Source organism: Lepidochelys kempii, chromosome 3 (assembly GCF_965140265.1).
Source record: "Lepidochelys kempii isolate rLepKem1 chromosome 3, rLepKem1.hap2, whole genome shotgun sequence".
NCBI classification, from domain to species: domain Eukaryota; kingdom Metazoa; phylum Chordata; order Testudines; family Cheloniidae; genus Lepidochelys; species Lepidochelys kempii.
The window spans coordinates 207,861,366-207,886,449 of NC_133258.1; the positions used below are offsets into that span (position 1 = coordinate 207,861,366).

The 25,084-nt window shown below is 55.1% G+C and overlaps 2 protein-coding genes across 5 annotated transcripts in view; both read left to right on the forward strand.

The window, feature by feature from the left end:
• The first annotated feature begins 375 nt into the window (after positions 1-375).
• MRPL2 (mitochondrial ribosomal protein L2) lies at positions 376-6,852 on the forward strand. 3 transcript variants are annotated; one of them, XM_073339857.1, is made up of 8 exons: positions 376-475; positions 847-936; positions 3,101-3,269; positions 3,753-3,894; positions 4,125-4,240; positions 4,836-4,946; positions 5,907-5,980; positions 6,580-6,852. In XM_073339857.1, the coding sequence occupies exons 2-8, from the start codon at positions 868-870 to the stop codon at positions 6,790-6,792; spliced, it is 894 nt and encodes a 297-aa protein (XP_073195958.1). In that variant the 5' UTR covers positions 376-475; positions 847-867; the 3' UTR covers positions 6,793-6,852. The 3 variants fall into 3 exon arrangements, with proteins under 3 accessions (XP_073195958.1, XP_073195959.1, XP_073195960.1); XM_073339858.1 differs by lacking the exon at positions 376-475 and adding an exon at positions 484-571; XM_073339859.1 differs by lacking the exons at positions 376-475; positions 847-936 and adding an exon at positions 1,467-1,484.
• Positions 6,853-10,189: 3,337 nt separating this feature from the next.
• CUL7 (cullin 7) overlaps positions 10,190-25,084 on the forward strand; it is a 37,478-nt gene continuing 22,583 nt past the window's right edge. Inside the window, exons 1-5 of one of the 2 annotated variants that reach the window (XM_073339860.1) lie at positions 10,190-10,332; positions 19,449-20,055; positions 21,848-22,002; positions 22,622-23,140; positions 23,399-23,534. In XM_073339860.1, the coding sequence (XP_073195961.1) occupies positions 19,461-20,055; positions 21,848-22,002; positions 22,622-23,140; positions 23,399-23,534 (1,405 nt within the window). In that variant the 5' untranslated portion in view covers positions 10,190-10,332; positions 19,449-19,460. Of the gene's footprint in view, positions 10,333-19,448; positions 20,056-21,847; positions 22,003-22,621; positions 23,141-23,398; positions 23,535-25,084 lie in introns of those variants that run through there. The other variant, XM_073339861.1, reaches the window with a different exon arrangement.

Consider the following 25,084-nt stretch of genomic DNA (forward strand, 5'->3'; position numbering starts at 1 on the left):
ATACACAGGGCTCACAGCTTGGTTCAAGGGCTCTCAGCACCCCCGCTACACAAACTGCTCCAGGCCCCCGACCAGATGCTTCAGAGGGAACGGACAGGACAATCCCTCAGTGATCCGCCCACTCCCAGCTTCTGGCAGCCACAGGCCTAGGGCGAACGTCTGTGACCGTCTGGGCCAAGGGCCCGCCACCGACTTATCAAATTCTTTTTTTAACCCAGTTATACGTTTGGCCTTTGCAACATCCCCTGGCAACGAGTTCCAGCGGTTGCCTGGGGGCCGTGTGAAGAGAGACGGCCGGCGCGCGCACCTGCCGCCCGCGCGCAGTGGGGTTCTCTGGCTGGGGGCGGGGCCCGGCTCCATCCGGGACCGCGCCGGTCACGGCCAGAGGGGCGGGATCTTCTCCCGGCCCCGCCCCCTCGGGCTGCGCGCGCATGCTCAGCCGGGGCCCGGGCAGTGACGGCGGCGGCGCCGTGCAGTGAGTGGTTCGGTCCCGCCAGCTCCGTGTTGGGGGGCGCGTGAGGCGAGGGGGACCACCCCACCACGGGCTCTGGGGTGGGGGAGAGAGCGTGAGGCAAGGCCCCCCCCCACCTGGGCTGGGCGCGCGCGCGCGCGCGGGGGGGCCCCCACCTGGGCTGCGCGCGCGCGCGCGCGTGGGGGGCCCCCACCTGGGCTGGGCGCGCGCGCGCGCGTGGGGGGCCCCCACCTGGGCTGGGCGCGCGCGCGTGGGGGGGCCCCCACCTGGGCTGGGCGCGCGCGCGCGCGTGGGGGGCCCCCACCTGGGCTGGGCGCGCGCGCGTGGGGGGGGGCCTGCTCATTGCTGATGGGCTGTCTCTGCTCTCTCCCCAGCCAGCCGGCCGTGCTGCCACAATGTCTGTGTCAAACCTGACCCGGGCCTTAGGGGCCCTGCTGCTGTCTTCTGCCCCCAGCCTCCCGCAGGTACCGGCCCCGCGGCCCTTCAGCCTTAGGAGGGGCGGGAGAGGGTGGGTGGGCGGGCGTGTGCCACAAGACAGGTCCTGATGCAGCCTGGCCGGGTTGGGGGGGGCTTGCCCCACATGTGACTCACAGGTGAGCAGCTCCTTGCAGCTGTCTGTGCCGCTCCAAGGGCTCCGATGCTGGGGTCACCTGCAGATCCTCCCACCTCCTTGTCCTTCCGCCTTGCTGCTCTCTCCTTGGAGTGTGGTGTCTGTGCGGCCGCAGCTTCCTCCCTGAGATGGGCCTTGCCCTCCTGAGGAGGCCCAGTCTGGCCAGATTGCTGAGCGGGACTGGAGATGAGCCCTGTTCCCTGTGCTGTTCAGTGTCTGAAGCAGAGTCTCCAACCTGGTAACCAGGCGGCTGGGCTGAGTGTGTCCCAGAGCCAAGTGAAGCCCAACTCTTTCCTTCCAGCTCTAGTACTGATTACGTATTATTGCAGTAGAGCCCCGAGACACAACTCAGGATTGGAGCCCAACATGGAGCTTATCATCTAGTTTGAAACAGATGCATGAGTGAGTGTAAAAAATGGGGAGCCCAGGGGAGCGGTGGGCAGATCTCCCAGTACCTGGGTTGCCAGTTTGCACAGTATGACCATTCTGCGTTAGGAGTGAAGGAGGTGGGGGTGACCGAGACTGGGGGAGGTTGGGGGTGGAGGGAAGGGGAACGGCCACCTGCCTTCCAGAACCAGTCTGTTTGTCCAGTGTCGGGCCCTGTGCTGAGTGAGAGGAGTACTTGCTAGTGTATTATCAGGGAGGCATCGCATGCAGCTTTGCCAACTGACTCAACTGTCGATTGTACTATACAGTATCAGCATCCTCCCCAGTGGCTTCCCGGGGCCATAGTCCTGCCGACTCCTGGTACTGGCTGTGCCTGCTCCAAGTGGGATTTTCTCATCACTCCTCTCCTCTGGCGGAGCTGGAATCCCAATTGAGGCCAGTTGCCAATGCCTTTAAACTGGGGGGGACAGCAGATGTGGCCACTGCAAGTGTTGTCTGATTTGTCCCCTCTTGTCTTGAGTGGCTGAGCTGCTCCAAAGCTAGGCTGAAGGCAGGAGCTGTTTGGGGCTGTAGGTGTCTCTGTTGCAGCTGTGTATCTAGCATGGAGGAGCAGCCTCAAGTCCGTAGGTGAGGTTGCAGCAGGGTTTCTCGTTAGAGCAATTTGTTAAAAAGTGCTTTAAAAGCTGGATGCCTAGGCACATTGTCTTGAAAATTGCTGTGGCACATGAGTGGCAGAGTTAGTGTGGTGTGTACGTGGGGTCACTTGGTGAAGGGGTTCCCAAAATACAACCTCTGCCCCCACCTGCATATGCATGCAGCTGAGAACAGAGAGGCTCAGTGCATGGCAGAGGCAGCGGGAGCTGACACCTTAACCCACACTTTCTTCAAAAGCCAAGGAAATTCCCATATAAAGAGGAACTTTGTTAGGGTGGAGGGAAAGTCAGAGGTGCTCAGCACTACCCTGTGCTCCTGAGCCTCTCACGATGGGAATTAATTCCCAGAATTCAAACACTGACAAACATGCCCCCTCACATCCCCCTTGCTGCAAGAACACACCCATTGGAAAACAGGTGCTGCAGAACTAAGGTAACACTTCCCACCTTAATTCTGCCCCTCAGGTCCCTATTGTCAAGTGTCCCTTGGCGGGGGCTGGCAGGATGTTACTCCTCCCTCAGCCTTGTTGCCCTGGGTGTTCTGTGCCAAGCAGCAGCAAGCCTTGCACAGAGCACAGCAAGGGGCTGGTGGGCTGTGTGGATAGGGTGCTGAGCTGGAGCTGTGCTGGGCACAGAGAGGATAGCAGGTCTCCTTAGAGGGGGGCGAGGTGCTGTGATGTGCCCAGTTCTTATTGCCATCCCCACAGGAGCAGAGTAAAGGGGGCATGGGCACGTTCCCTGGTCTGCCAGCGTTCCCTAGTCTGCCAATGTTTACATTTTGGGTTTGAGGCTCCTCTGTCTCTGGATGGGCAGGGAGAGCACAGGGCAGCGCTCAGCATCCACCATCTTCACCCCACTGTAACAGTGTGCGTGACGCTCTCCCTATGGGGTGGTATTTCAGTTGTAAGTCCCCGTCACTTCCAACCTGGGACTGGAGGCTCTGTTCTCGGAGTTTCATGTTTGTTTTGGATTTCCCAGATTGCCCAACATCCCAGGCTGGTCTGCCTTGGGGGGAAGCTCCTCCCTGCGTGCCATGGATTCAGCACCTCATCCACCCTCTCCACCAACAACCCCATGTGGAAATGCAGGATCAAATACACCACCAGACCCATTGGCATGAAAAAGACAGGTGGCCGTGATCACACAGGTATGTCTAGAGTACAGATTCCCTGCAACCCACCAGACTGGGTGAGAATGGGCTTCAGGGTTACGCTCAAGGGACCCCATTCACCCGGCGGGGGGAGGGGGGGGGGAATAGAGGAAGCAGAGACGTTAATGGCCCAAAGTCCATGCCGTGGAGCTAGGAAGGGTCTGCTCTCCAGGGCTCTGTCTTGTTTGTTTACCCCACTCTTCCTGCATGCAGTCCAGGTGCACTGTTAGCATCGAGGCTATGCTGGGACAGTGAGCTGCAGGAAGCTATGATGGGGGGTTAGAATGACCCAGTATGGCCAGATGCTTTCTTCCATAAACACAGCAAGTGTGTGAATGGATGCAGGAGGCAGCACATGGGTGGGAATCAGTATCTCCTGAAGGAGTTGAGGGGTGGTTGCTTTCTGGGGAGTTGGGTCAGGGCCCAGGGGTGGGTGGAGCTGGCTCAAGGATGGCTGTCTGACTCTGGCTGTCTGTGCAGGTCGTATCACTGTGCATGGGATTGGCGGGGGGCACAAGCAGCGCTACCGGATGATTGACTTCCAGCGGCTGCGCTACGGACCTGGGGCTGAGTCAGGCCCCTACGAGGAGAAGGTGATCCAGGTCCGGTATGACCCCTGCAGGTGAGCAGCAGTGTGGAGTGTGGATCAGGTTTTTGCTTGGGGACGTTTCTGGGGTGTGGGGCCACATGTGGGTGTGAGGGGGACTGTGCATAGGCCTGGCTGCTCTGTGTGGGGTGGGAGGCCCTGTGGGGCCTATGGTAAACGGTAAAGCTTTCTCACGCTGTGGGAGCCAGGTGTGAGGCTGGTAGTCACCCCAGTGCCCTCACTGAGCTCCTCTTTGTCTCTGTCAGGTCGGCTGATATCGCCCTGGTGGCTGGTGGCAAGCAGAAACGCTGGATCATTGCGACAGAAAACATGCAGCCTGGCGACCTCCTCAAAACCTCGGGGCACATAGGCAGGATGGCAGGTGAGCCTGGGCGACCTGCTCTGGGTGAATCCTAGGGCATGGGGCCTGGCTCCCCTTGACAGGGGCTGCACAAGCTTCAGAACAGCATCTGTCATGGGGCAAGATGCTGACCATGCCTGCATGGGGCATAGCTGTTCAAGCTCACTGTTAGTGCAGCACATGCCCATAGAGACCCTCTCTCAGGGTCATACCACATCACTCTGTCTACAGTGGGACTTGTAACTGCTTTGGATACGGTGTCAGCTGGAGGGAGCCAGCTCTCTGGGACACCAGCCAGGACCCTCTGATTCAGGGCTACAGTGGGGTTGGGAGAACAATCTTAGAGGGGAAATGTTGAATGACAGTTGGAGGAACTTCAGATGTTCTCATCCTGGTGTGAGAGCCTGTCCTGAGGATGAGGCAAAATCCCAAACCTAAGACATTGCCCTGGAGCCTGCGCTGGCCCCCCTGTGGAGCGAGGGGTTAGGCCAGGTGAGAAGTTATTGTGGGGCCTTCTGCTGGGACTGGGAGCTGGAGAAGCCCAATTTAGGCCTCCCTGGAGTCGCTCTGATCAGCTGACTTAGTGCTAGCATACTGACTGGGCTTTGTCTTTCAGTTTCTGCCAATGAAGGGGATGCATACCCTTTGGGAGCTCTGCCTGTGGGGACCCTGATCAATAACCTGGAAAGCCACCCTGGGAAAGGAGCACAGTACATCCGAGCAGCAGGTGAGATGGACCCTCGCCAGGATCACAACCAGCGTTAGAGCAGGTCTGGTCTTGTTCCTCTGTTCAAGGAGAGCAGCCTGGATGGGGTTGAGTAGAGGCCAGATGATTGGTTTGGTTTGCCTCTAGGCAGGCTGTATCCTAGGTTCTCCCTCACTCCACCTTGTTGGGGACTGAGCAGCTTCCTCTGGCTTTGGTGCCAGTCTGAGGTGATTGGCTTGGGGTGCCCAGCCCCGGGGAGGCGGGGACCTGCAGGTGCTGGTCTGACGTGACCAGCTTGTGGAGCCCAGCCACGGGGATGTAGGAACCTGCAGGTGCTGGTTGGAGGTGGCCGGTGGGGTTGCCCAGTCCCGGGGAGGCGGGGACCTGTGGGTGTTGTGATACCAGAGAACCAGTGCTGATTCCAGGCTGGTATCCTGGGCCTTTGCCCTCCTTCACCATCTTGGTTCAAGGTCCCTGCTCTGGCAGCTCTGCCCCAGGATGGGGAGAATATTTCCTATTTCTTTGCTGGTTACACAACTCTCCCCTAGCCTCAGCTGTGAGGGCTGACATCCCAAAACAGCAACTCCTGCTTGGGGAAGGAGTTAATATCTTGTCGCAGTGGGTGAGCCATGCTCCTAGGAGGGCACTCCCAGGGCATGGAGCCCTTCCCAAAGCTGTCTGCTTGCCCCAGTCCCAGGCCAGGTGGCAGAGGTTCCTTACCTGATGGGTCTGGAACACTCCCTTCTTGTGGTGTATGAAAATCCCGAGTGCCTTTGTCCCCTCCCCCAGCCTCCTTCAGTGACAAGGGAAGAGGTGTGGGCTCTGTGCATCTGGGATAGAGCCACTTCTCTCTGAGGCACTGCAGAGGGCTTCAGCTGGTTTGCTGGTAGCGGACCATTTGCTAAGGGAGGAGGTTGCTGGCAAGAGACCGGTTGCTAAGGGAAGCCAGAAACTAGCCTGCCCTCTCCTTGTGTGCTACAGGGACCTGTGGGGTGTTACTGAGGAAGGTGAATGGAACGGCCATCGTGCAGCTGCCCTCTAAGAGACACATGCAGGTAGAGGGGGGAGAGTGGGGATGAGGGTGGCGGGCGGATGCGCCTCTGCCCTGGGCTCTGAGCAGTCGCTGCTGGCTGAGTCTGCAACATCAGCAGCCAGAGGATGAAATGTGAGGGTTGGTCTGTGCTGGCTGTATGGGCTCTGCAGCAGCCTAGACCTGTGGAGCAGAGATGTGGCCCTGGATACGTATTCCCAATGTGGACAGGCCACCGAGCTGAGGCAGGCAGGGCAGCCAGTGCCCAGGGACGAGGCCTGGCTCTCAGCTCTGCCCTAGATTAAGGGAATCCCCTTCCCAGCTGGCCCCTAGCCTCTGGTCTTTGTCTCAGTAGTATTCTCTAGCCTGGTCCATCCCATGGGTAGGGTCCAGCAGTGGAAGGCACCTGCTCTGGTGCAGTGGTGGTAGACCAGTGCCTGCCAGGCCGCCCACACATGGGAGGGGTTCCATGAGAGGACACTGAGCTGTTGGGGCTGTGGCTGTATGCGCAGGCAAAGCAGCTTCTTGGCAGCAGGGGCCAAGAACTCTCCCTTGGCACCCCTATCCTGGGCGCTGTCTGCCCCGGGTGGGCTCCCGCTCACAGCCTCTCTCTTCCTCTGGCAGGTGCTGGAGACCTGCATAGCCACCGTGGGGCGAGTTTCCAACATTGACCACAACAAGCGGATCATTGGGAAAGCTGGTCGGAACCGCTGGCTGGGGAAGCGCCCGCGCAGTGGCTTATGGCACCGCAAGGGCGGCTGGGCGGGACGCAAGATCAAACCGCTCCCACCCATGAAGAGCTACGTCAACCTACCCTCAGCAGCAGCTCGGGCTTGACACCTGGCCCTGGTGCCTGCCCCTCAATGGCTCTCAATAAAATCAGCCCCTCAACTCTCACTTGTCCTACAGCATCTGCTCTGTGCAAAGCTGCAGGAGTGCCCTGATGGGATCAGTGTCCTGGGGGGCAGGCTCCACGTACTGCTTCTGTGAACCTAGCCTTGGCACTACGGGCATATTCAGACCCCCTAGAGTGTGGGTATGGGGCTGCTGACTCCCAGCCACCGGGCTCATCTGAGCCTTGGGCCATAGAGGTGGGGGGGGGGGGGGGATAATGAATGACTGGAGTGTTAAATGGATTTGCCCTGTGTTCTCTCCCCTTCAGCATCTGCAGGAAACCTAGTCTGTGTATCTTCCCCTTTTCCCAGAGCCCTCTCCACTGCAAGGGAACTCAACCTAACCTCCTGGGCCTAGCATGGTAAAGATCCTGTTCTCTGTGAAGGTGTTGGGGGCTGCTCACGGGTCAGAGCCTACCAGTAGGTCCCCCTCCCTGCTGAAGTTACTGGACCCTTTCCAAAAACCTTGCTTCCTGGTGCTGGAGATGCTGCAGTAATCTGCATCCCTCTCTATCTTATGGCTGCTCTGGAGGGGCTGAACTTGGGGACATAACCACTCCCCTGTCCTGTTGCCTGCAGCGACGATGGGGGTGCCATCCAGTTACCTACTAGATATCCCACAGTAAGGTTGGAACAGTCCCAACATTCTCCTTCGGGTTATGGCTGGATGGTACATACTGCTGGGCTGCCCTTCTGAAGAGGAGATAGCCACTCTCGTTCTCTTTCCTATGGGGAAGCTGCCTTTGGGGGGACTTGGATTAGAAAGCCACGTGGTGCTGCTTTTGTACAGAGGCCTGGCATGGGTCCATGCTCCTACAGCTGGGCCTTTCTCACAATAAATTTCAATTGTAGCAGAGATTTGTCCCTGGTGAACTTGTCATTGTCCCTGGGAGAGAATGAATTTCAGGTGCTGGACTAAGGTCAGACCTGCTGGGATGAGCACAGTGAATTGCACTCCTAAATCCTTGGCCTAGAGGGACAGGGACATGGATATGGGTTTGTGCCCTGAGAGAGAGGTGATGGCTAAGAAGCCTGAGACCTGAATGGGTGCCCTTAAGGAGGCCAGGAAGGGGATCAGAGGAGCAGTTAACCTCAGAACTGTGATACCCAGAATCAAAAGGGAAAAATCCATGCATAAAACCTGGCCACCTGAAATGCAGAGATCCCAAAATAAAACTTTTTGGACTGGGGGAGTTGGGCCTTCCCACCTGAGTCTACAACAGGATTCCTTCTTGGGGGCTGAGTCCGGCAGTCATGTTTTGTAAGAGGGAGGGCTGTGTTACTGCTTTACAGACCTCAGCAAGTTGCCTCTAATGGAATGAGCCTAGAATGACCTTCCAGAGTCAGGCCAGCCAAGTCACAGCACCATGAAATACCCTCTGAGTAACTAGATCTGGGTGTTTCTTTTGGCAAAGAGTACATTTTGGGGGGGCGCCAAAACTATTCATGAATTCAAGTTGGCTGATTTTTTTTTTTTTTTTTTAAACACTGAAGTGTTATGGTTTGACATTTTCAAACCAAACTTTACCAAAATTGTTTAAATGAAATGTCATTTTGAACCTTGAGTTTGACCCGGACAAAGGTTTTTTTGTTTTGTTTTTGGTTTTTTTGATGTTTTGTTTTTTGCAAGAAAAAACAAAACAATTCAGTTTCTGTTCAAAATGACCCGAATGTTGTTTTTATTTATTTTTTAGCATGACCACTGAACCGAAAAATTAATGTGCTCGGTTCTGTTAGTAACGGCACTACCTGGAGGGCGGGGTCAAATGAAATAAAGTGTTGGCTTCAGCCCCTCCAAGCAGAACACTGAGGAACTCTTCACAGCAGGCTTGTGGAGAAAGGCTTTAGCAGGATGGGTATGGGGGAAAAATAATGGCAGAATACCAGGCCCAAGAAGGTAGAACTCTGATGCCACCTTGAGAAGGAATCTTGGATGAACCTATGACCAGTTTGCTCTGGTTGCTTGGGGCTATACCAGGGCAATGCAAAACAGCTGGAATGTAAGGGCAAACTGGCCCTTAGTTTGCTACTAGGCAGCTCCAGAACCCTGAGGCACAGTGGTTGTGAACCAAGGAATCTGCCAGTAAAAACTTTTGACGTGCATAGTTCCCCTCCCGTCATGGATTCATTTCTACCATGGCATGCAAATGAGCCTGAGTGGAAGGGTGATGATTGGTTGAGGTACTGCTGAGGTTACAAGGGTCCCAACCGGAGACAATGAATTAGTTCAGTTTATAAACTGTAAAAATGAGATTTCAAGACCTGCAAATTCTTTTAAGATGGTGTTTCAGGCTGATAGTATCTGTTATTGAAGGATGAAAACATTACAAGGATGATAGATCTCAGAGTAGGAGCCGTGTTAGTCTGTATCTGCAAAAAGAATAGGAATAGTTGTGGCACCTTAGAGACTAACAAATTTATTAGAGCATAAGCTTTCGTGAGCTACAGCTCACTTCATCGGATGCATGCAGTGGAAAATACAGTGGGGAGATTTTATATACATAGAGAACGTGAAACAATGGGTGTTTGGGTGTTACCATTGTTTCATGTTCTCTGTGTGTATGTAAAATCTCCCCCCTCTATTTTCCACGGCATGCATCCGATGAAATGAGCTGTAGCTCACGAAAGCTTACTTATGCGCTAATAAATTTGTGAGTCTCTAAGGTGCCGTAAGTCCTCCTGTTCTTATTACAAGGATGATGTATTCCCCCAAAGCAAGTGTTACAAACACAGAAAAACACTCAAGGAAAAGAACATCAGAGCGGCCAGACTGGGTCAGACCAACGGTCCATCTAGCCCAGTGTCCTGTCTGCCGACTGGGCTGAGCTGTGGAAAGAGCCGGGAAGACGGGACCCAGGGCCTCCCTGCTAGTTTATGTAAAACGTGGGCCCTGATTCTGGGAAGTAGGGTTGCTGCACAGGCCAGGTTCTGACGATCCAGGCCAGGCCACCGCTATCACCAGAGCTTTGGTGGGCGGCTGTTCTCAGAGAGACCCTGGTCCCTGGGCGCGGAGCCCTGCCCAGGCTTCCCAGCTCGGTGCACCCCCAGGGACTGCAGCTTTTTACAGGGTGACCAGACAGCAAACGTGAAAAAGCGGGACGGGGGGGGGGTAATCGGAGCCGATAGCAGAAAAAGACCCCAAAATTGGGACTGTCCCTATAAAACCGGGGCCTCTGGTGACCCTAGCCCCGTAGGCAGGAGGAGTTCGGAAACCCCTTCCCGGGTGCAGGCTGTCCCTGGGAGGCGGCCGGGACACACGTGCGCTGGCAGAATGGCTCTCCCAGGGCCCACGACTCGGGGCCGCCGGCCCCGGGGGCGGGGCCGTGGCGCGAGGCTCCGCCCCCTCCGTGGCGCACGGCGGCCGGCCCGACTCTTCCCCGTCGCGGGCGCGACTGCCGGGGTTTGCCGCGAGCGGGGAGCCGTAGTGGGCGGGCTGCGCGCGCCGAGGACCCGGAAGCGGCGCGGGAGCGGCTGGAGGGAGCAGGTAACGGGCAGGCCCGGCCCGGCCCTCGGGCAGCCGGGGAACCGCCTGGCCCCGCCCCCAGCTGTCCCCGAGCGGGCCGGGCGCCCGGCTGCGGCGGGGAGGGACCCGTGGGAGCGGCGGGGAGGCGCCCGGGCCCGGGGGTCCGGCCTCGGCCCCGGCCCCGGCCCCGGCGGGCTGGACGCGAACCGGCCCCGCCGCACCCAGCGAGCGCGCTGCGGGCCGGCGTGGGGGGCAGCCCGGCTGCTCGGGGCGCTGGGGCGAGGCGGGGCCGGGCGGCTCCGGAGCCTGCGGCTGGCGGGGGCGGGGGAGGAGCTGGGGGGGGGCCCAGTCTCCCAGCCCCCCAGCCCAAGACCCCAGTTCTCGACACCCGGGCCTGGCTCCCTCCGGCCGCCCATGCGTGGCTGCCGCTAGACCTGTGGCTTTAGCCGGGGGGCTTGAGCTACTTCTGATCTCCCAGCGGCCCCGTTTAAGAATTCGCTGGGACGTGTTTCGCGCTATAGGGCATGGCCACACAGCGGTTTCGAGCCAGCCTTCCACCCTGGGTCGAGACTCAGGCTAGCCGGGCGAGTGCTCTAAAAACAGGAGTGTGGACAGCGCTTTGGAGTTGCAGTATGGGCTGGAGTTGGGCTTCGAAGCCTGGGGCGTGGGGTGGCGGCTCCAGACGGAGAGCTTGGGCTTCAGCACCTGCGCTCCAGCCCAAGCTGCAACTTCAAAGCGCTGTCTACGCTCCTGTTTGTAGAGCACTAAGGTGAGCCCTGTTAGCCAGAGTCTGTGTCCCAGGCTGGGACGCTTGCTCCAAAATGCTGTGTAGACGTACCCATAGTGTTTAAGGCCAGAAGGGGCCACCAGATCATCTAGTCTGGCCTCCTGTAAGTCACAGGCCACCAACAGCACCCAGCACCCGCACATTAAACCCAACAACTGAAATTAGACCAAAGTGTTACCGCTCTCAGGAGACTAAACTATTGAGTGCTCCAGGCAGAGAACAGGAAGGCCTGAGGTGCACCAGTGGCAGGGACTTGGTTAGGTGAGACGTGCCCAGGTGATACGAGCAGGTGACTTGCTCCTCATGCTGCAGAGGAAGGTGAAAAATCCCCAGTGTCTCTGCTAATCTGACCTGGAGGAAATTCCTAAATTGGTAAAGATGCAAAAACTAACCGTAAGAATGTTTTAAGTACATCAGAACCAAGAAAACGCCCAGACAGGCAGTGGAGTCACTAGGGCTATGTCTGCATGGGGATAAAAAGCCCGCATCTGGCTCAGGTCAGTTGACTTGAGTTTGGGCTTTGTGGCTGAAAATTGCTGAGTAGATGGTTGGGCTTGGGCAGGAAGCTGAGCTCCGGGACCCTGCAAGAGAGGAGGGTTGTAGAGCTCGGGCTCCAGCCTGAGCCCAAAAATCTATACAGCAATTTTTAGCCCCGTAGCTTGAGCCCCACAAGCCCAAGTCAGCTGACCTGGGCCACCCGTGACTGTGCCGTGAGGCTTTTATCCTCCTGTAAACGTAACCTAGACGACAAAGGTGCTAAAGGAGTGCTCAAGGAAAACGAGGCCGTCATAGAGAAGCTAAATGAATTCACTGCAGAGGAGGTGGGGGGAAATACCAACATCAGAGCTATTAGTTTTGGGTGGCAAATGTGAACTACTGTCCTACACTGTTGTGTCAGAAGAGGTAGTTTTAGAATGAATTGATAAATTAACCTGTAATAAGTCACCAGGACGAGATGGTATTCACCTAAGAGTTCTGAAGGAACTCAAATGTGAAATTGTAAAACTAGTAGCTGTAGTACATAACCTGTCACTGAAAGAAGCATTTTACCACATGACTGGAAGGTCGCTAATGTAATACCAATTTTCAAAAAGGGCTCCAGAGGCAATCCTGGCAGTTACAGGCTGATGAGCCTAAGTTCAGTACCTGGCAGACTGGTTGAAACTATAGTAAAGTACAGAATTATGAGGCCCACAGATGAATAAGACTTGCCGGGGGAGAGTCAACACAGCTTTTGTAAAGGAAAGTCATACCTCCCAATCTGTTAGAATTCTTTGAGGGTGTCAACAAACATGTGGATAAGGGTGATCTGGTTGATGTAGTGTTCTTGGATATTCAGAAAGCCTTTGAGAAGGTGACACAGATCCACAGGATTGATGCTATGGCCCCAGCTTTGGAACCATCTCTAGGAGGAACCCCTTCAGTGTGTCAGATCCCTAGGGGTCTTGCTCTTCTTCCAGGGTAAGCCAGGCAGCTTACTGAGTTCACACTGAGCTCCCTTCAGCAAGTCCAGCTGAGACAGACTCCTGATGGAGACTTGTCCACTCTGCAGGGATTCATGGATCTTGTCCAGCATTTGCAGTGAGACTCATGCAGCGTTGTCCAAACAGTGGGTTTTATTTGTTAACTGGAACACAGCATAGGAGGTCCTTAGAGTAGTCTAGAGAGGTGAAGGTTCAAGCATAGGCCATTCTGGTTAGCCCAGAGCCTGAGCAAGCTGAAGTGAACAGCTTAGTGCAAGCTCTGCCTGTTCCTCTGTCTGATCTCCTTCATCAGCTTCCAGCTGAGAGCTCTGACTCCTTCCAGGAGCCAACTTGTATTCCCCATCTCATACCTCTCCTGTCCTTTTATCTCAAGCTGGGGGATTGTTCAGCTTCCCTAAGGAGAGGCGGGGAAGTCCACATCCCTCCCGGTCATTATTTGCTAGGTGTCAATGTCCTGAAGATTGGATTTGCCATTGTCTTCTCAGATGTTCCACTGATACGGGGATTAAGACCCAGACAGCTAGTTGACACCCACATCTCTATCTCTTAGCTTGCCCCTAAGACAAACAGTTCTTTCCTTCCGCTGGGTAACAATGCAACATATAGAGGAAACTGAGGCAAACACAGGGGTCATAAAAATATTACATAAAATTCCCACGTCGTCACACACAGTCCCTCACCAAAGTCTCTTCAGCAAAGTAAGGATCATGGGATAAGAAGGAATGTCCTCTCATGGATCAGTAGCTGGTTAAAAGATAGGAAACAAAGAGCAGGAATAAGTGTTCACTTTTCATAATGGAGAAAAGTAAACCGCAGGGTTCCCTAAGGATCTATTCTGGGACCTGTGGTGTTCAATTAATGATCTGAAAAACGGAGTGAACGGTGAAGTGGAAAAGTTTACAGATGATACAACATTACTTAAGATAGTTAAGTCCAGAGCTGACTGTGAAGACTTAGGTCGGGTCTTGTCTACATTATAGAATTAAGTCCACGTAAGTTATGTCGATGGTCATATGCCGGTTTAATTACATCGGTTGTGCACATACACGCAATGCTCCTTGTGTTGGCAGAGTGCATCCACAGTTGGCGCTCTTGCATCGACAGAGAGAGTGTTGCATCGTGGGTAGCTATCCCACTGTGCAATTCACCACCCTTTGCCACTGGGAGATCTGGGAACGGATCGCAGTGCATGATGGCAGCATGCTCACCGTTCCATGATGCAGTTCTTTCTGTCCCATCATTCCATGGGGTTCCGACTTCGTTTTGCGCCATTTTTGAACAGCCCCGGTAAACTGTGCACTCACCATCTCTTCCTGAAAGCCGAACTGCTGACCAGTCTGGTGATGAGCATTGTGAACACAGTGTGGCTGGTCCTGCAGTATTTCATGAGTTGGGAAACAGAAAGTGAATCTGTTTCCTGCCCTGCTGTGTGCAATGTAAGGAAGTAATTTAAGATCGCTACTGGCATTCATGGAGCAGCTGCACATGGTGGACCATCGGTACTGGGCTCGGGAAACAAGCAGGGGGTGGTGTGATTGCATCATGAAGAATGTATGAGATGAGCAGTGGCTGCAAAACTTTTGGATGCACCAAGCCACCTTCCTGGAACTGTGCGTGGAGCTCATCCTCACAATGGAAAAGCGAGTGGTGATTGCAAATCCAAACTGCTACCAGTCAGTTGCAAATCAGTTTGCAGTTGGAAGGTCCACTGTGGGGTTTGTGATGATGCAAGTGTGCAGGGCCATTAATCACCACCTGCTATGAAGGATTGTGACTCTGGGTAACGTGCAGGAAATAATTTATGGCTTTGCAGCAATGGCATTCCCTAACTGTGGCGGGGTGATAGATGGCACGGATCATAGAATCATAGAATATCAGGGTTGGAAGGGACCTCAGGAGGTCATCTAGTCCAACCCCCTGCTCAAAGCAGGACCAATCCCCAATTTTTGCCCCAAATCCCTAAATGGCCCCCTCAAGGATTGAACTCACAACCCTGGGTTTAGCAGGCCAACGCTCAAACCACTGAGCTATCCCTCCCCCCAGAAATGATATCACAGTTTGGCCCCAGATCATCTTGTGATGGAGTACATCAACTGAAAGGGCTACTTCTCCATAGTTTTGAGGGTGCTGATGGATCACTGGGGCCATTTCACTGACATGAGTGCGGGTTGATCAGGGATAGTTCATGATGCATGCATGTTTAGGAACACTGGACTGTATGGAAAGCTGCACGCTGGGATTTTCTTTTCAGACCAGAAGATTCCAGTGGGGGATGTGGAAATGCCCATAGTGATGCGGGAGACCCCACCTACCCCTTTGCTCCCGTGGCTCATGAAGCCGTACACCAGCAACTTAGACAGCAGCAAGGAGCACTTCAACAACAGGCTCAGCAGGTGCCGAATAATGGATAAATGTGCCTTTGACAGATTAAAAGGTTGCTGGCCCTGCCTTTTTGGCAGGTTAGACCTCAGTGAGGAAAATATTCCCACAGTCATAGCAGCCTGCTGTACATTTGCAAAGTGAAGGGGGGAAAAGTTTCCCCAAGAGTGGAGTGCTGAGGTGAATCAGCTGGCTGCTGGTTTTGAGCAGCCAGGTACCAGGGCAATTAGAGGGGCTCAGTGGGGGGCTATTTGAATTAGGGAGGCTTTGAAGGAGCATTTTGACAATGAGCCCGAGTAATGTGTCTTTATGTGATGCATTGATGCAATGTTTACTTGCCACCTTGAATGACCCCTGTAATTCTTGATTCCTGAGGTTTAATTACAGTGAGCAAATGTTCCTGCCTATAGCTACTGTGTTTGAATTCTAGTAGCAACCACCATGTGCATAACACAAATAAAGACTCATTTTGTTTCAAAGACTACACTTTAATTAAAGGATAAAACACTTTTTTTTTTGCAAACAGGGGACATGACAATGAGGAATGTTCTCTCGGTTTAGGCTCTCACAACTGTGTGTAACTCAATCTTTCACCATAAAACCAGTCTCTAGGGGTGGATTGCAAGGGTTACTGCGATGGAATGGGAACATGCGAGGAATGTGTTGGGGGAGTTTGGGCAGGGCATGGAACAGTGTTCTGTATTGATTGCAGGAGGGGTCGTGCACGGATGTGCTCAGACTGCAGCGCTATGAGGGACTTGAGTATCTCTGTCTGACCCTCCGGTAGCTTTATCATTTGCTCCTGTCCATCTGTCATCTGCTACTGCTCCTGTCTCCTTTCCAGGCTTTCCAGCCTGAGTTTTTCATTAACTGTCTACCGCCATGCTCTAGTTTCACTAAGTGCTGTGTCTATTGACTGCAGCACATCTCTAAACATATCCACCTTACTCTTCCTGGTTCACCTCCTTATCTGACAGAGGTGCTCCTCTGGTGTGTCGGAGTTGGTCCTCAAGGGCACATCAGAAGAAGCCAAAGAAACACTGGACAGAGACAGTATTGTGAGTGCACTCACAGCTATGAATCACAAAGGTCACATACACCTCTTTCTTACTGTCTCTTGGCTAGTACACAGCTCGGCGAGAATCCCAAATATGGTGAGTTTTGGAAGGGAGAACAGGCAAGAAGGTACAAAGGGTCTGTGTGGTTTGCAAAGAGGGTCACTACGCGTGCCTAGGTCACTACGCGTGTCAATTCTGAATATTGACACCCTTTTCCACAGGCTGGGGTAATCGAACCCGATATCTCACTCTTGAGGGTAACCTAGGAGGCAAGGTTGCATCTCCTGCATGCGTGTGGCTTCAGACCATCTCTGTATGCTGGTTGCCTGTGAGCTGCTTTGGTCCGTGCAGAAATAATTGCTGGGTGGCGTGGCAAAGTTTCCTACAGTGGGAGAAGAAACAAGACAGCTCTACCAAGCAATCTTTGGCAGAGGATTACAGAGTACTATTCAAAAGTTTCCTAGAGGTTTCTATGGAGGATTTCTGGGACATCCCAGTGTATATTAACAAACTTTTCTACTGGTCCCCACTGTGTAGCTGCATAGGCTCTGTTGTTAATTTCTCCCCCTTATCCCTCTTCTACCGTATAACAAAGTAAATGTTTCCTATCATTGTGCAGTATCAAAGCAAAATGCTTGCTACCAGAGCTTGCCTATCCTTCATGCACGCCAGATCCGGAGTGCTGGAACTGGCTAGATCCCTCTGGAGTCAAAAATAGGCCCTGCTTTGCCACGCCACCAGATGACCCTGTCACACGTCCCACACCCTCCTCCAACTCCACTTCCTCATCCACCACTTCTTCCTCAGGGCTAACTTCACTGGCTGTTGCCTCCAGTCCCCCCGAAGCATCCCCAGGGGTTGTGGCAGTGGTGTTGCCACCAAGGATGGCGTGCAGCTTCTTGCAGAAGCAGCATGTCTTCGGTGCTACACCAGAGTGAGGGTTGGCCTCCCTTGCCTTGATCTTAGCACAGCATTGCTGCATGTCCCTTCTCCTGTATGCCACAAGCAATCTGCCTATAGCTATCAAAGTTCCTACAGCTGGAGCGAGGCTGCGACTGCACAGCGTCCTCTCCCGCAGACCCAACTGCTGCGGGGTAGCCCATGCGGCAGCGCGTCTGTTGCGGAAAGCTGGCATGGTCAGCTGGGAAGGTGCTGAGTGAACAGTCCATGCCGAGCGAACAGGAAGAGGAATTTCAAAAATTCCCGGCCCTTTAAATGGGGGAGGAGGTCATGCCTGTGTACCTTCAAGGCAGTGGAATTCAAAGTGCTGACCAGAGCGGTCATGCTGGGCATTGTGACACCTCCTAGAGGCCAATTAGGACGACATAAGCAAGTGCAGTGTCTACACTGACACTGCGTCGCTCCAACTATGTCACAAAAGGCTCTGTGTCGTTCGTTGAGGTGGTTTTATTTTGTCAGCGTAGCAGGGGATTTACTTTGGCGGGAGGAGCATTTCAATATGTACACCTCCACTGTTAATGCTGACAAAACTGTGTCATGTAGACAAGGCCTCACAGGGGGGATCTCACAAAACTGGGTAACTGGGTAACGAAATGGCAGATGAAATTCAACACTGATAAGTGCAAAGTAATGCACACTGGAAAAAATAATCCCGACTATACCTATAAAATGATGGGTTCTAAATTAGCTGTTACCACTCAATGAGAACTTGTAGTCCTCATGGCTAGCTCTCTAAAAGCTACAGCTTAACGCACAGCAGCGGTCAAAAAGGCTAACAGAGCATCAGGAACTATTAGAGAAGGGATAGAAAATATAATAGTGACACTATATAAATCCATGGTAAGCCTCCACCTTGAATACCGTGTCCAGTTCTGGTCGCCCCCTCTCAAAAAGGATATGGTGGAACTGGAAAAGGTTCAGAGAAGGGGAACAAAGATGATCAAGGATACGGAAAGGCTTCTGTACAAGGAGAGACTAAAAAGATGAGGGCTGGTCCATTTAGAAAAGAAACAAGAAGGGATGTGAGGTCTATAAATCACGAATGGAGTGGAGACAGTGGATAGAGACGCATAATTTGCCCTTTCCCACAATACAAAAACCAGGGGTCACATGGTGAAATTAATAGGCACCAGGTGTAATACAAACAAGAGGAAATACTGAAGCTCTAGTACTGATCACTGTCAGCGACAGGGTACTGGGCTAGATGGACCATTGGTCTGATCCATATGGCCATTCTTATGTTCCTTCCTGACCCTCATAGGTAAGGCTAAGTAAAAGTCACAGGCAAAAAACCAAAAATTAACGGAAGCCTGTGACCTGTCCGTGGCTTTTACTAAGAATAACTCTGACAAAATGGGGAGGGAGGGGGGGTCTAGCGCCCACCGCTGCTGCAGCCCCGGGATCCTCCCCGCCACCTGCAACGGCTCAGAGCTCCAGGGTCTGGGGCTGGGAGCTCTGGGGTTCACCTGTGGCAGCTAGCAGCTGGAGCCCACTGCCCACAGTGGCTGGGAACTCTGTGGTCCGCCCGCTGCCCCAGGGTCGAATCGGAAAATGTCATGGAGGTCTCTGGAAATCAGAGCCCTGGCCCACCCCAGCCAATATCCTGTTGTTAGATGTGAACCGACCCTGCCTCTAGCCTGTATAACCCAATGAATATTTGGCCTCAATCCTGTGGACGTGTATGCCCTGCTTAGCTTTCCTGCTGCGAGCAGCCAGTGGTAGTACTCACATGCACAAGTGTTTGTAGGGCTGGAGTAGCTGCAGAGCGAGGCTCTTGCACCAGTGGGAGAGGCAGAAGACAGTGGCATAAGATGAGGGAGGGAGGAGAGGACTACAGGGAGCTGAGGTCTGTGAGTCCAGCTGGGATGAGGGCTGGAGGGAATTACACACAGGAGGATGGTTCTGAACCAAAGCCGGGAGCAGAGGGGAGGCAGAGGAGGCTGTGAATGATGAGTGTGATATAGTTGTGCTTTCCTGCATGGGAGGGTGAGGCTTTGGCCATGGTACACTTGGGCAATAATGCAGAGATGGTGACGTACCTAAGGCGACACAGTGAGTCGGTGGCAGGGCTGGGGGCAGAACCCAGTCTCCTAAGTCTCAGGCCAGTGCCCTGTCCATTTGACTGTGCTGCTCCCTGTGGGATGGGCTAGCTGGGCTTTTCCATCCACCGGGATGGCTTTGCCAGGGATCTGGCACCCTCTGGCTCCCCCAGTAACCCAGGGCTGGGCCCCAGGTTCATAGGAGGTTTAGGTTTGCATGTGGAGCTCTTGCTCATCTCCTGGCGGGGATGTTGCCTACAGAGCTCTGATCTGGGGTGCAGAATGCCAGGAGGCCTGACATGCAGAGATCTCCATCTCTAGCTCCCTCTCCTACCAGCTGGGTCCCAGAGGCTCTTCCCTGGAGGGCTCTCAACTGGGGTTCCTAGGTAGCTCATAACCTGCTCCTGCCTCTCTCTCTGTCTCTGCGCAGACGTTCCCCGTCATGGTGGGCGAGAGGAGGAACGGAAACCTGCTCGTGCACCTGGGGCCCAAGCTGCAGGCCCACCCCGAGGAGCTGATCCGGCAGCGCTGGGGCCACGATGGCCACACCGAGTACCTGATTCGCTGGAGCATCCTCAGCTTGGAGGAGGCCCCAGGGAGCAGCACCAATGCCTCTTCGGCGGAGAGCAAAGCGGAGAACATCCTGATGTGGATGTCGGCAGAGGAGGTTTATGCCAACTGCCCGACGCTGCTGGGCAAGAGGAAGCCCGAGGGGCAACGGGTGAAGGAAGAGAAGGCACCCAGCACGTTCCCTCCGGACGTCACGCTGGACGAGGCCTCACTGCTGGAGATGAAGGCTGACGTCAGGAACCTGGTGCAGCGGGCTGGCCGGCAGATGGCTGGGCCCACGGGCCCGGAGTCCTCCATCCTCAACACCATCCACGTGCTGAGCGCCTACGCCAGCATTGGCTCGCTGACGGGCGTCTTCAAGGAGACCGGGGCCCTGGACCTGCTGATGAAGATGCTGTGTAATGAGGAGAAGCAAATCCGCCGCAGTGCCGGCAAGATGCTGAGGGCCCTGGCTTCCCACGATGCAGGTGAGATCTCCTGGCGAGGAGCCCCAGAGAAGGGCTGGGCCAGGCCCAGCTGCTGAGCATGGTGTACTGGGGGGATCCTGGAGCTTATGTAGGGCCCTTTCCAAACAGCTAAGGGACTCGGAACTGGGGTCAAGTCCCTCTGTGTACGGGACTGAGCCACCTCCTCCAACCAGGTCCCTGGGCAGTCCTGGCCCGAGTGCGGGCACTATGCACGCTGTTCCACTTTGCTGCATGGATGGCTATGCCCAGATGCCCCTTCCTCGGGAGCCTGCAGTCTGATGGTACCAGCTGGTGCAGTACAGAGCTGTGCTCGCTGCCTAGAGCGGCTCACAACCGAGAGTGCCAGCCTCAGGGCACTGTCAGAAAGCAGGGCAGACGCCCCAGACCAGCGGTATGTTCTGTAATTAGAAACAAGCATGAACTCTTCAGCTACTCTGACAGTCTTACTGGGGAGTCACAGACAGGCCCCTCGGGCACTCCAGCAAACTAGGCTGAGTGAGAGTCACTTTACACTGAAAATCACAATATTCGGGTCATTCCCAGTCCCAAAGGACCAGTCCCTTACCCAGGTCAGTTGTACCTCAGATTTCAAACCCAAGACAGTGCCTGTAGCCAATCCTGTAATAAACTGACTAAAGATTTATTAACTAAGAAGAGAAATGAGGGTTATTTTCAAGGATAAAACAGGAAACATGCGCACAAATGAGTTACAGTCTTAGATTTAAGAAGGTACTATCAGGTTCTGTAATAAGTAGCTCTGTGTGTCCTTTACGGCTGACCCAGGCCAAGTGGCATGGGAATCTCTTGCTCATGTTTAAGAATCTTTGCCCCTCCGAGTCCGGACAGCAAGAAGATCTCAGTTTCTCCTTGTCAGGGATTTTTATCCACTTTCCTTGCCCCAGAATTCACACTCATGGGGTGAGTTCATGCGCAGGTCTCCCCTTCCTGGAGGGAGCGAGGCATTCAGTTAACAAGGTCTCTGTCCTTGGATGGTACACACTGCCTCGCTTGCCATCAGTGGGCCACCTCAGGTGCAGGACAAGCACTTTCCCTGAATTACTGCTGCCTTTCCTGCTTGATGAGTTACACAAGTACAGAGGTTTGCAATGCGAACACTCAATACAGCGTCATACCACGGGCTACAGAGATTGTAAGTGAAATCAATACATGCAGCATCCTACAGGATTCATAAGGTCTAGGCATCAAACACATAATTACAACTCTACTATTCATCTTAACAAGGCTAATGCTCAGGAGAGCCAGACCAGTTTCCAGCTCTGTATTTGTCAGTGTTCAGTGAGGCTGGGGCCTTGGCATGAGCTGGCATCTGGTCTGCCAGCATCTCACTCACCTGGACAGCCCAGCTCAGGCCAATCTCTGTAGCTGGAATGGAACTGGGTCGTCTTCAGGTGTACTGGGAAGGGGATGGCAGCTGGTGTTTGGCCCTGCCCATGTGTACAGTGGTGCCTCCTTGGCTTTGTACATGAGCCCCCTGTTCTGAGGGGGGCATACTGCAGTCTCTGGCTATTGTCTCCTGCTTGCCTCTCCTGGGCAATATGAGCAGCACTGGGTTTTGAGACAGTGGAATATGGGTCGAGCCAGAGACCCTGCAGGTTGGGTACATCTGAGAAACATCTCTGGGATCCCAGCCCTTGGTTTCCTCTCCGGGAGCTTCCACTGGGGGGCTGGGAGAAATGGAGAGAGGACGGGGCGCGGGTGCTGCGAAGATTGAGATGCTCCTGAGGGGTAGGTGGGAGGGAAAGCATTCAGCTGGTGTGTGTCGCGGCTGCAGGGAGTCGGGCCTACGTTCTCCTGTCCCTGAGCCAGCAGGACGGCATTGAGCAACACATGGACTTCGACAGTCGCTACACCCTCCTGGAGCTGTTTGCGGAGACCACGTCCTCCGAAGAACACTGCATGTCCTTCGAGGGGATCCACCTGCCCCAGGTACCCGCAGGGCTGGCTAGCTTGGGAGGAGGGGCACAGGAGCAGGGGGCTTCACTGGGTGGAGGCTTGGAGCCTGTCTGGTATGGAGATGGACGGTGTGGTGACAGGATAGAGCTCAGAGGCCTATTGGGGTTGGGAGGGATGGCTCAGGATGGCTCAGCGTGGGCAGGATGAGGGGAGGTTGTGGGGAGGGTTGGATCAGAGGCCTGTTAGGGATGGGGGAGGGGAGGGTTGGCTCAGGATGGACAGAATGTGGGGAGGGTTGGCTCAGGGTGGATGGGCAGGCTGGTGGAGGCCTGTTGGGGGTGGGTGGCGATGCCCCAGGACGGCCAGGCGGCCTATCCAGGACAGGGGGGCAAGTGGGGGTGGCTCAGGGTGGGCAGGACGGGGGAGAGGGTTGGTAGAATGCCAGGGGGTAGGTGGCGATGCCCCAGGATGGGTGGGCAGGCAGGGGTGGGGGTGGCTCGGGGTGGGCAGGCTGCTGGAAGCCTGTTAGGAGCGGGTAGCAATGCCCCAGCATGGCCAGGTGGCCTATCCAGGGTGGGTGTGGGTGGCTCAGGGCAGGCCGGGGGTCTGGCTGGGGAGCTCTCGTACCGTGGCTCTGGCGTGTCTGTTGCAGATCCCCGGGAAGCTGCTGTTCTCGCTGGTGAAGCGGTATCTGTGCGTCACCTCTCTCGTGGACAAGCTCAACAGCAGCACGGAGCTGGGCGGGGAGCGGCAGGACTACGCCGTGCCCTGCACCCACGTCGGGGAGAGGAGCCGCATGCAGCGGGAGTTCGAGTTCAGCATGGCCATGGCCAATCTCATCTCCGAGCTGGTGCGGGTGATGGGCTGGGACCGCAGCCAGAGGATGGAGCTGCTGTCCCTGCAGGAGGGGCAGCCGCGGGTCGTCCGCTCCATCTTCCAGCCCAAGGCTCCCGCCTGCGCCGCTGTCCAGGTGGCCTCCTGCCCACCCCAGAAAGAAGCCAGTGCCTTCAAGACGCGCTCTGCCTTCCCGAGCCGCAGCAGCTATGTGGAGTACGTGCAGGGGAACTTGGTGCGGGGCATGCGGGTGCGCATGCTGGAGGACTACGAGCAGGTCAGCGCTGGGGATGAGGGCGAGTTCCGCCAGAGCAACGATGGCACGCCGCCCGTCCAGGTACTCCCGCTGGCAGAGGGGTGGGGCTGGGCCAGGGATGGTGGACACCTGTCCCGGTGTCGGGGGGAGCCTCTCTTGGCCTGAAGCTTTCTGGTGCCTGGCTGCGTCCCGTCCCTATGTGGGTATGGAGAGCGCCGCTGGTTCTGGAGGAGGTCTTCGGCTTTCCTGCTGGCTTGAGGGGTTCTGTGGGCCCAGCTGCTCCTCCTGGGTTGTGGGCAAGCTGCCTGCAGTAACCGGCTTTGTTGGGCTCCCGCCCAGGTTTACTGGCAGGCACTGGGCCGCACCTACTGGGTACACTGGCACATGGTGGAGATTGTCAGTTCGTCTAGCCAGGCGGAGCGGGAGGCCCAGGGAAAGGTGTCCAGCCTGACGAAGAACCTGAAACTGACCACTGGTGAGTGCATGCCACTGTGTGGTGTGGGGGGCTTGCTGGGCTGAGCCCTCTGCTCTGCACATGCTGGGCTGGGGCTAGCAGGGCCTCGTCTTACCTGGACCTCAAGCTGTTCCTGGGAAGTGGAGAGCTCGGGCCATCTGGCCTTGCCACAGGCCTGGTGGGTGACCTTGGACAAGTGCGTGTCGTTTGTGCCTCTGTCCCTACGTCTAGAGAGAGGGGCACTCCCTTGCCCCACAGGGTGCAGTGATGACACCCCAAAGCCCCGGGGAGGCGCCCGGTGCTGGGAACCTGTGGGCACCTCTCTGGAGACATGCATTTGTGCTGGCAGCCTGGGAGGGTCCTCTTTGGGGAGCAGGTCACGTGAGGAAGGGAATTCAGGTTCTGCACCCATCCCCCATTTCAGTGGGGTCCCCTCCCGGCAAGTCTTCCTTCCCTCTCTGCCCAGGGAGTGTGCGCCACTCCCCTCCTCCCGCACCCCGAATGAAGAAGGCAATAAGGCTGGGAGGGGGTCGCGCACACACTCCTGCCTGAGGACAGACCTGTCTCACAGTCTGGGAGCAGGGGTAATTCCGTGGGTAGATGAACGACAGGAAGACCAGGGAGGTGTTGTTTGATTTGTAAAAATGCACAGAATCATCATTTCAATTATGTCACCCTCTGTGGCATGGCCGGGGGAGGGGCTCGCTGCCCCCCTGCTTCCAGCTCCAGGTCCTCCAGTTGGTGGAAATTCTGATAACACGGTGTCATCGGAAATGGGTCGAGTTGGGGATCTCTCGAAAGCCCTTCCCCAACAACACAGTGGGCTCAAATATGACCAGCCTAGAACAATGATGTAGCTGTATAGTCGAGAACATTTAAAAATCGCTGGTTTTTAGTTACGCTTTAACACGGGTATGTCGACGTGCCGTCCTCGCAAAGTTAAAGTGTGGCCCAGAGCTGGCAGCATTGTCATCCGTGAGTGCTCAGAACCCAGGCCGGATTCCCTTTGTTACTGTTCCAAATTACTGTGAGTGGAAGGAGTGCTTGAAGGGAAGTTGACATTATCAGCAAAAAAGGAGCAGCTCTGTGGTATTATTAACAGGTCTCCTTGTTATGCTGAAAGTTGTAATGAGGGACTGGTTAAGACGTCAGCATCCAACCAGCAATCACTGGAATCCATCTGCGAATGGCATACACGTAGTTACGTGCCATACCTCACATAACGGAGCTGATTACAATCCCAGATCAACTTATTTCAAAATCCTGGGTTTTCATTTGGTCTTGATCGTTGTTAGGCATCAGTGGGGAGACAAAGAGTACCGAATAGTAGCTGCATCTTTGAGGAGCTAGTTAACCAGAAAGCTCGGTGGCACCTTATGCAGTAACCCTGACCCGGGCGTGGAACCAGCTGCAGCTGTGATGAAGCTGCGCAGAACGCTGGCCTTCGGAGAGAGACGGCCACTGGGTGGGCAGCTCGAGCTGGGGTGAGGGCTCGCAATCCCCCCAAAGGGGGCAGATGGAAAAAGCTGTTGGAGAAGGCGGACGGAAGGAGAAGAAGCTAGATGTTGAGC

Coding starts and splice junctions, on each gene's coding strand:
- MRPL2 (XM_073339857.1), top strand. CDS start 868: ATGTCTGTGTCAAACCTGACCCGGGCCTTAGGGGCCCTGCTGCTGTCT. Junction 3,895..4,124: donor GTCCGGTATGACCCCTGCAG/GTGAGCAGCAGT, acceptor TGTCTCTGTCAG/GTCGGCTGATATCGCCCTGG. Junction 4,241..4,835: donor GCACATAGGCAGGATGGCAG/GTGAGCCTGGGC, acceptor TTTGTCTTTCAG/TTTCTGCCAATGAAGGGGAT.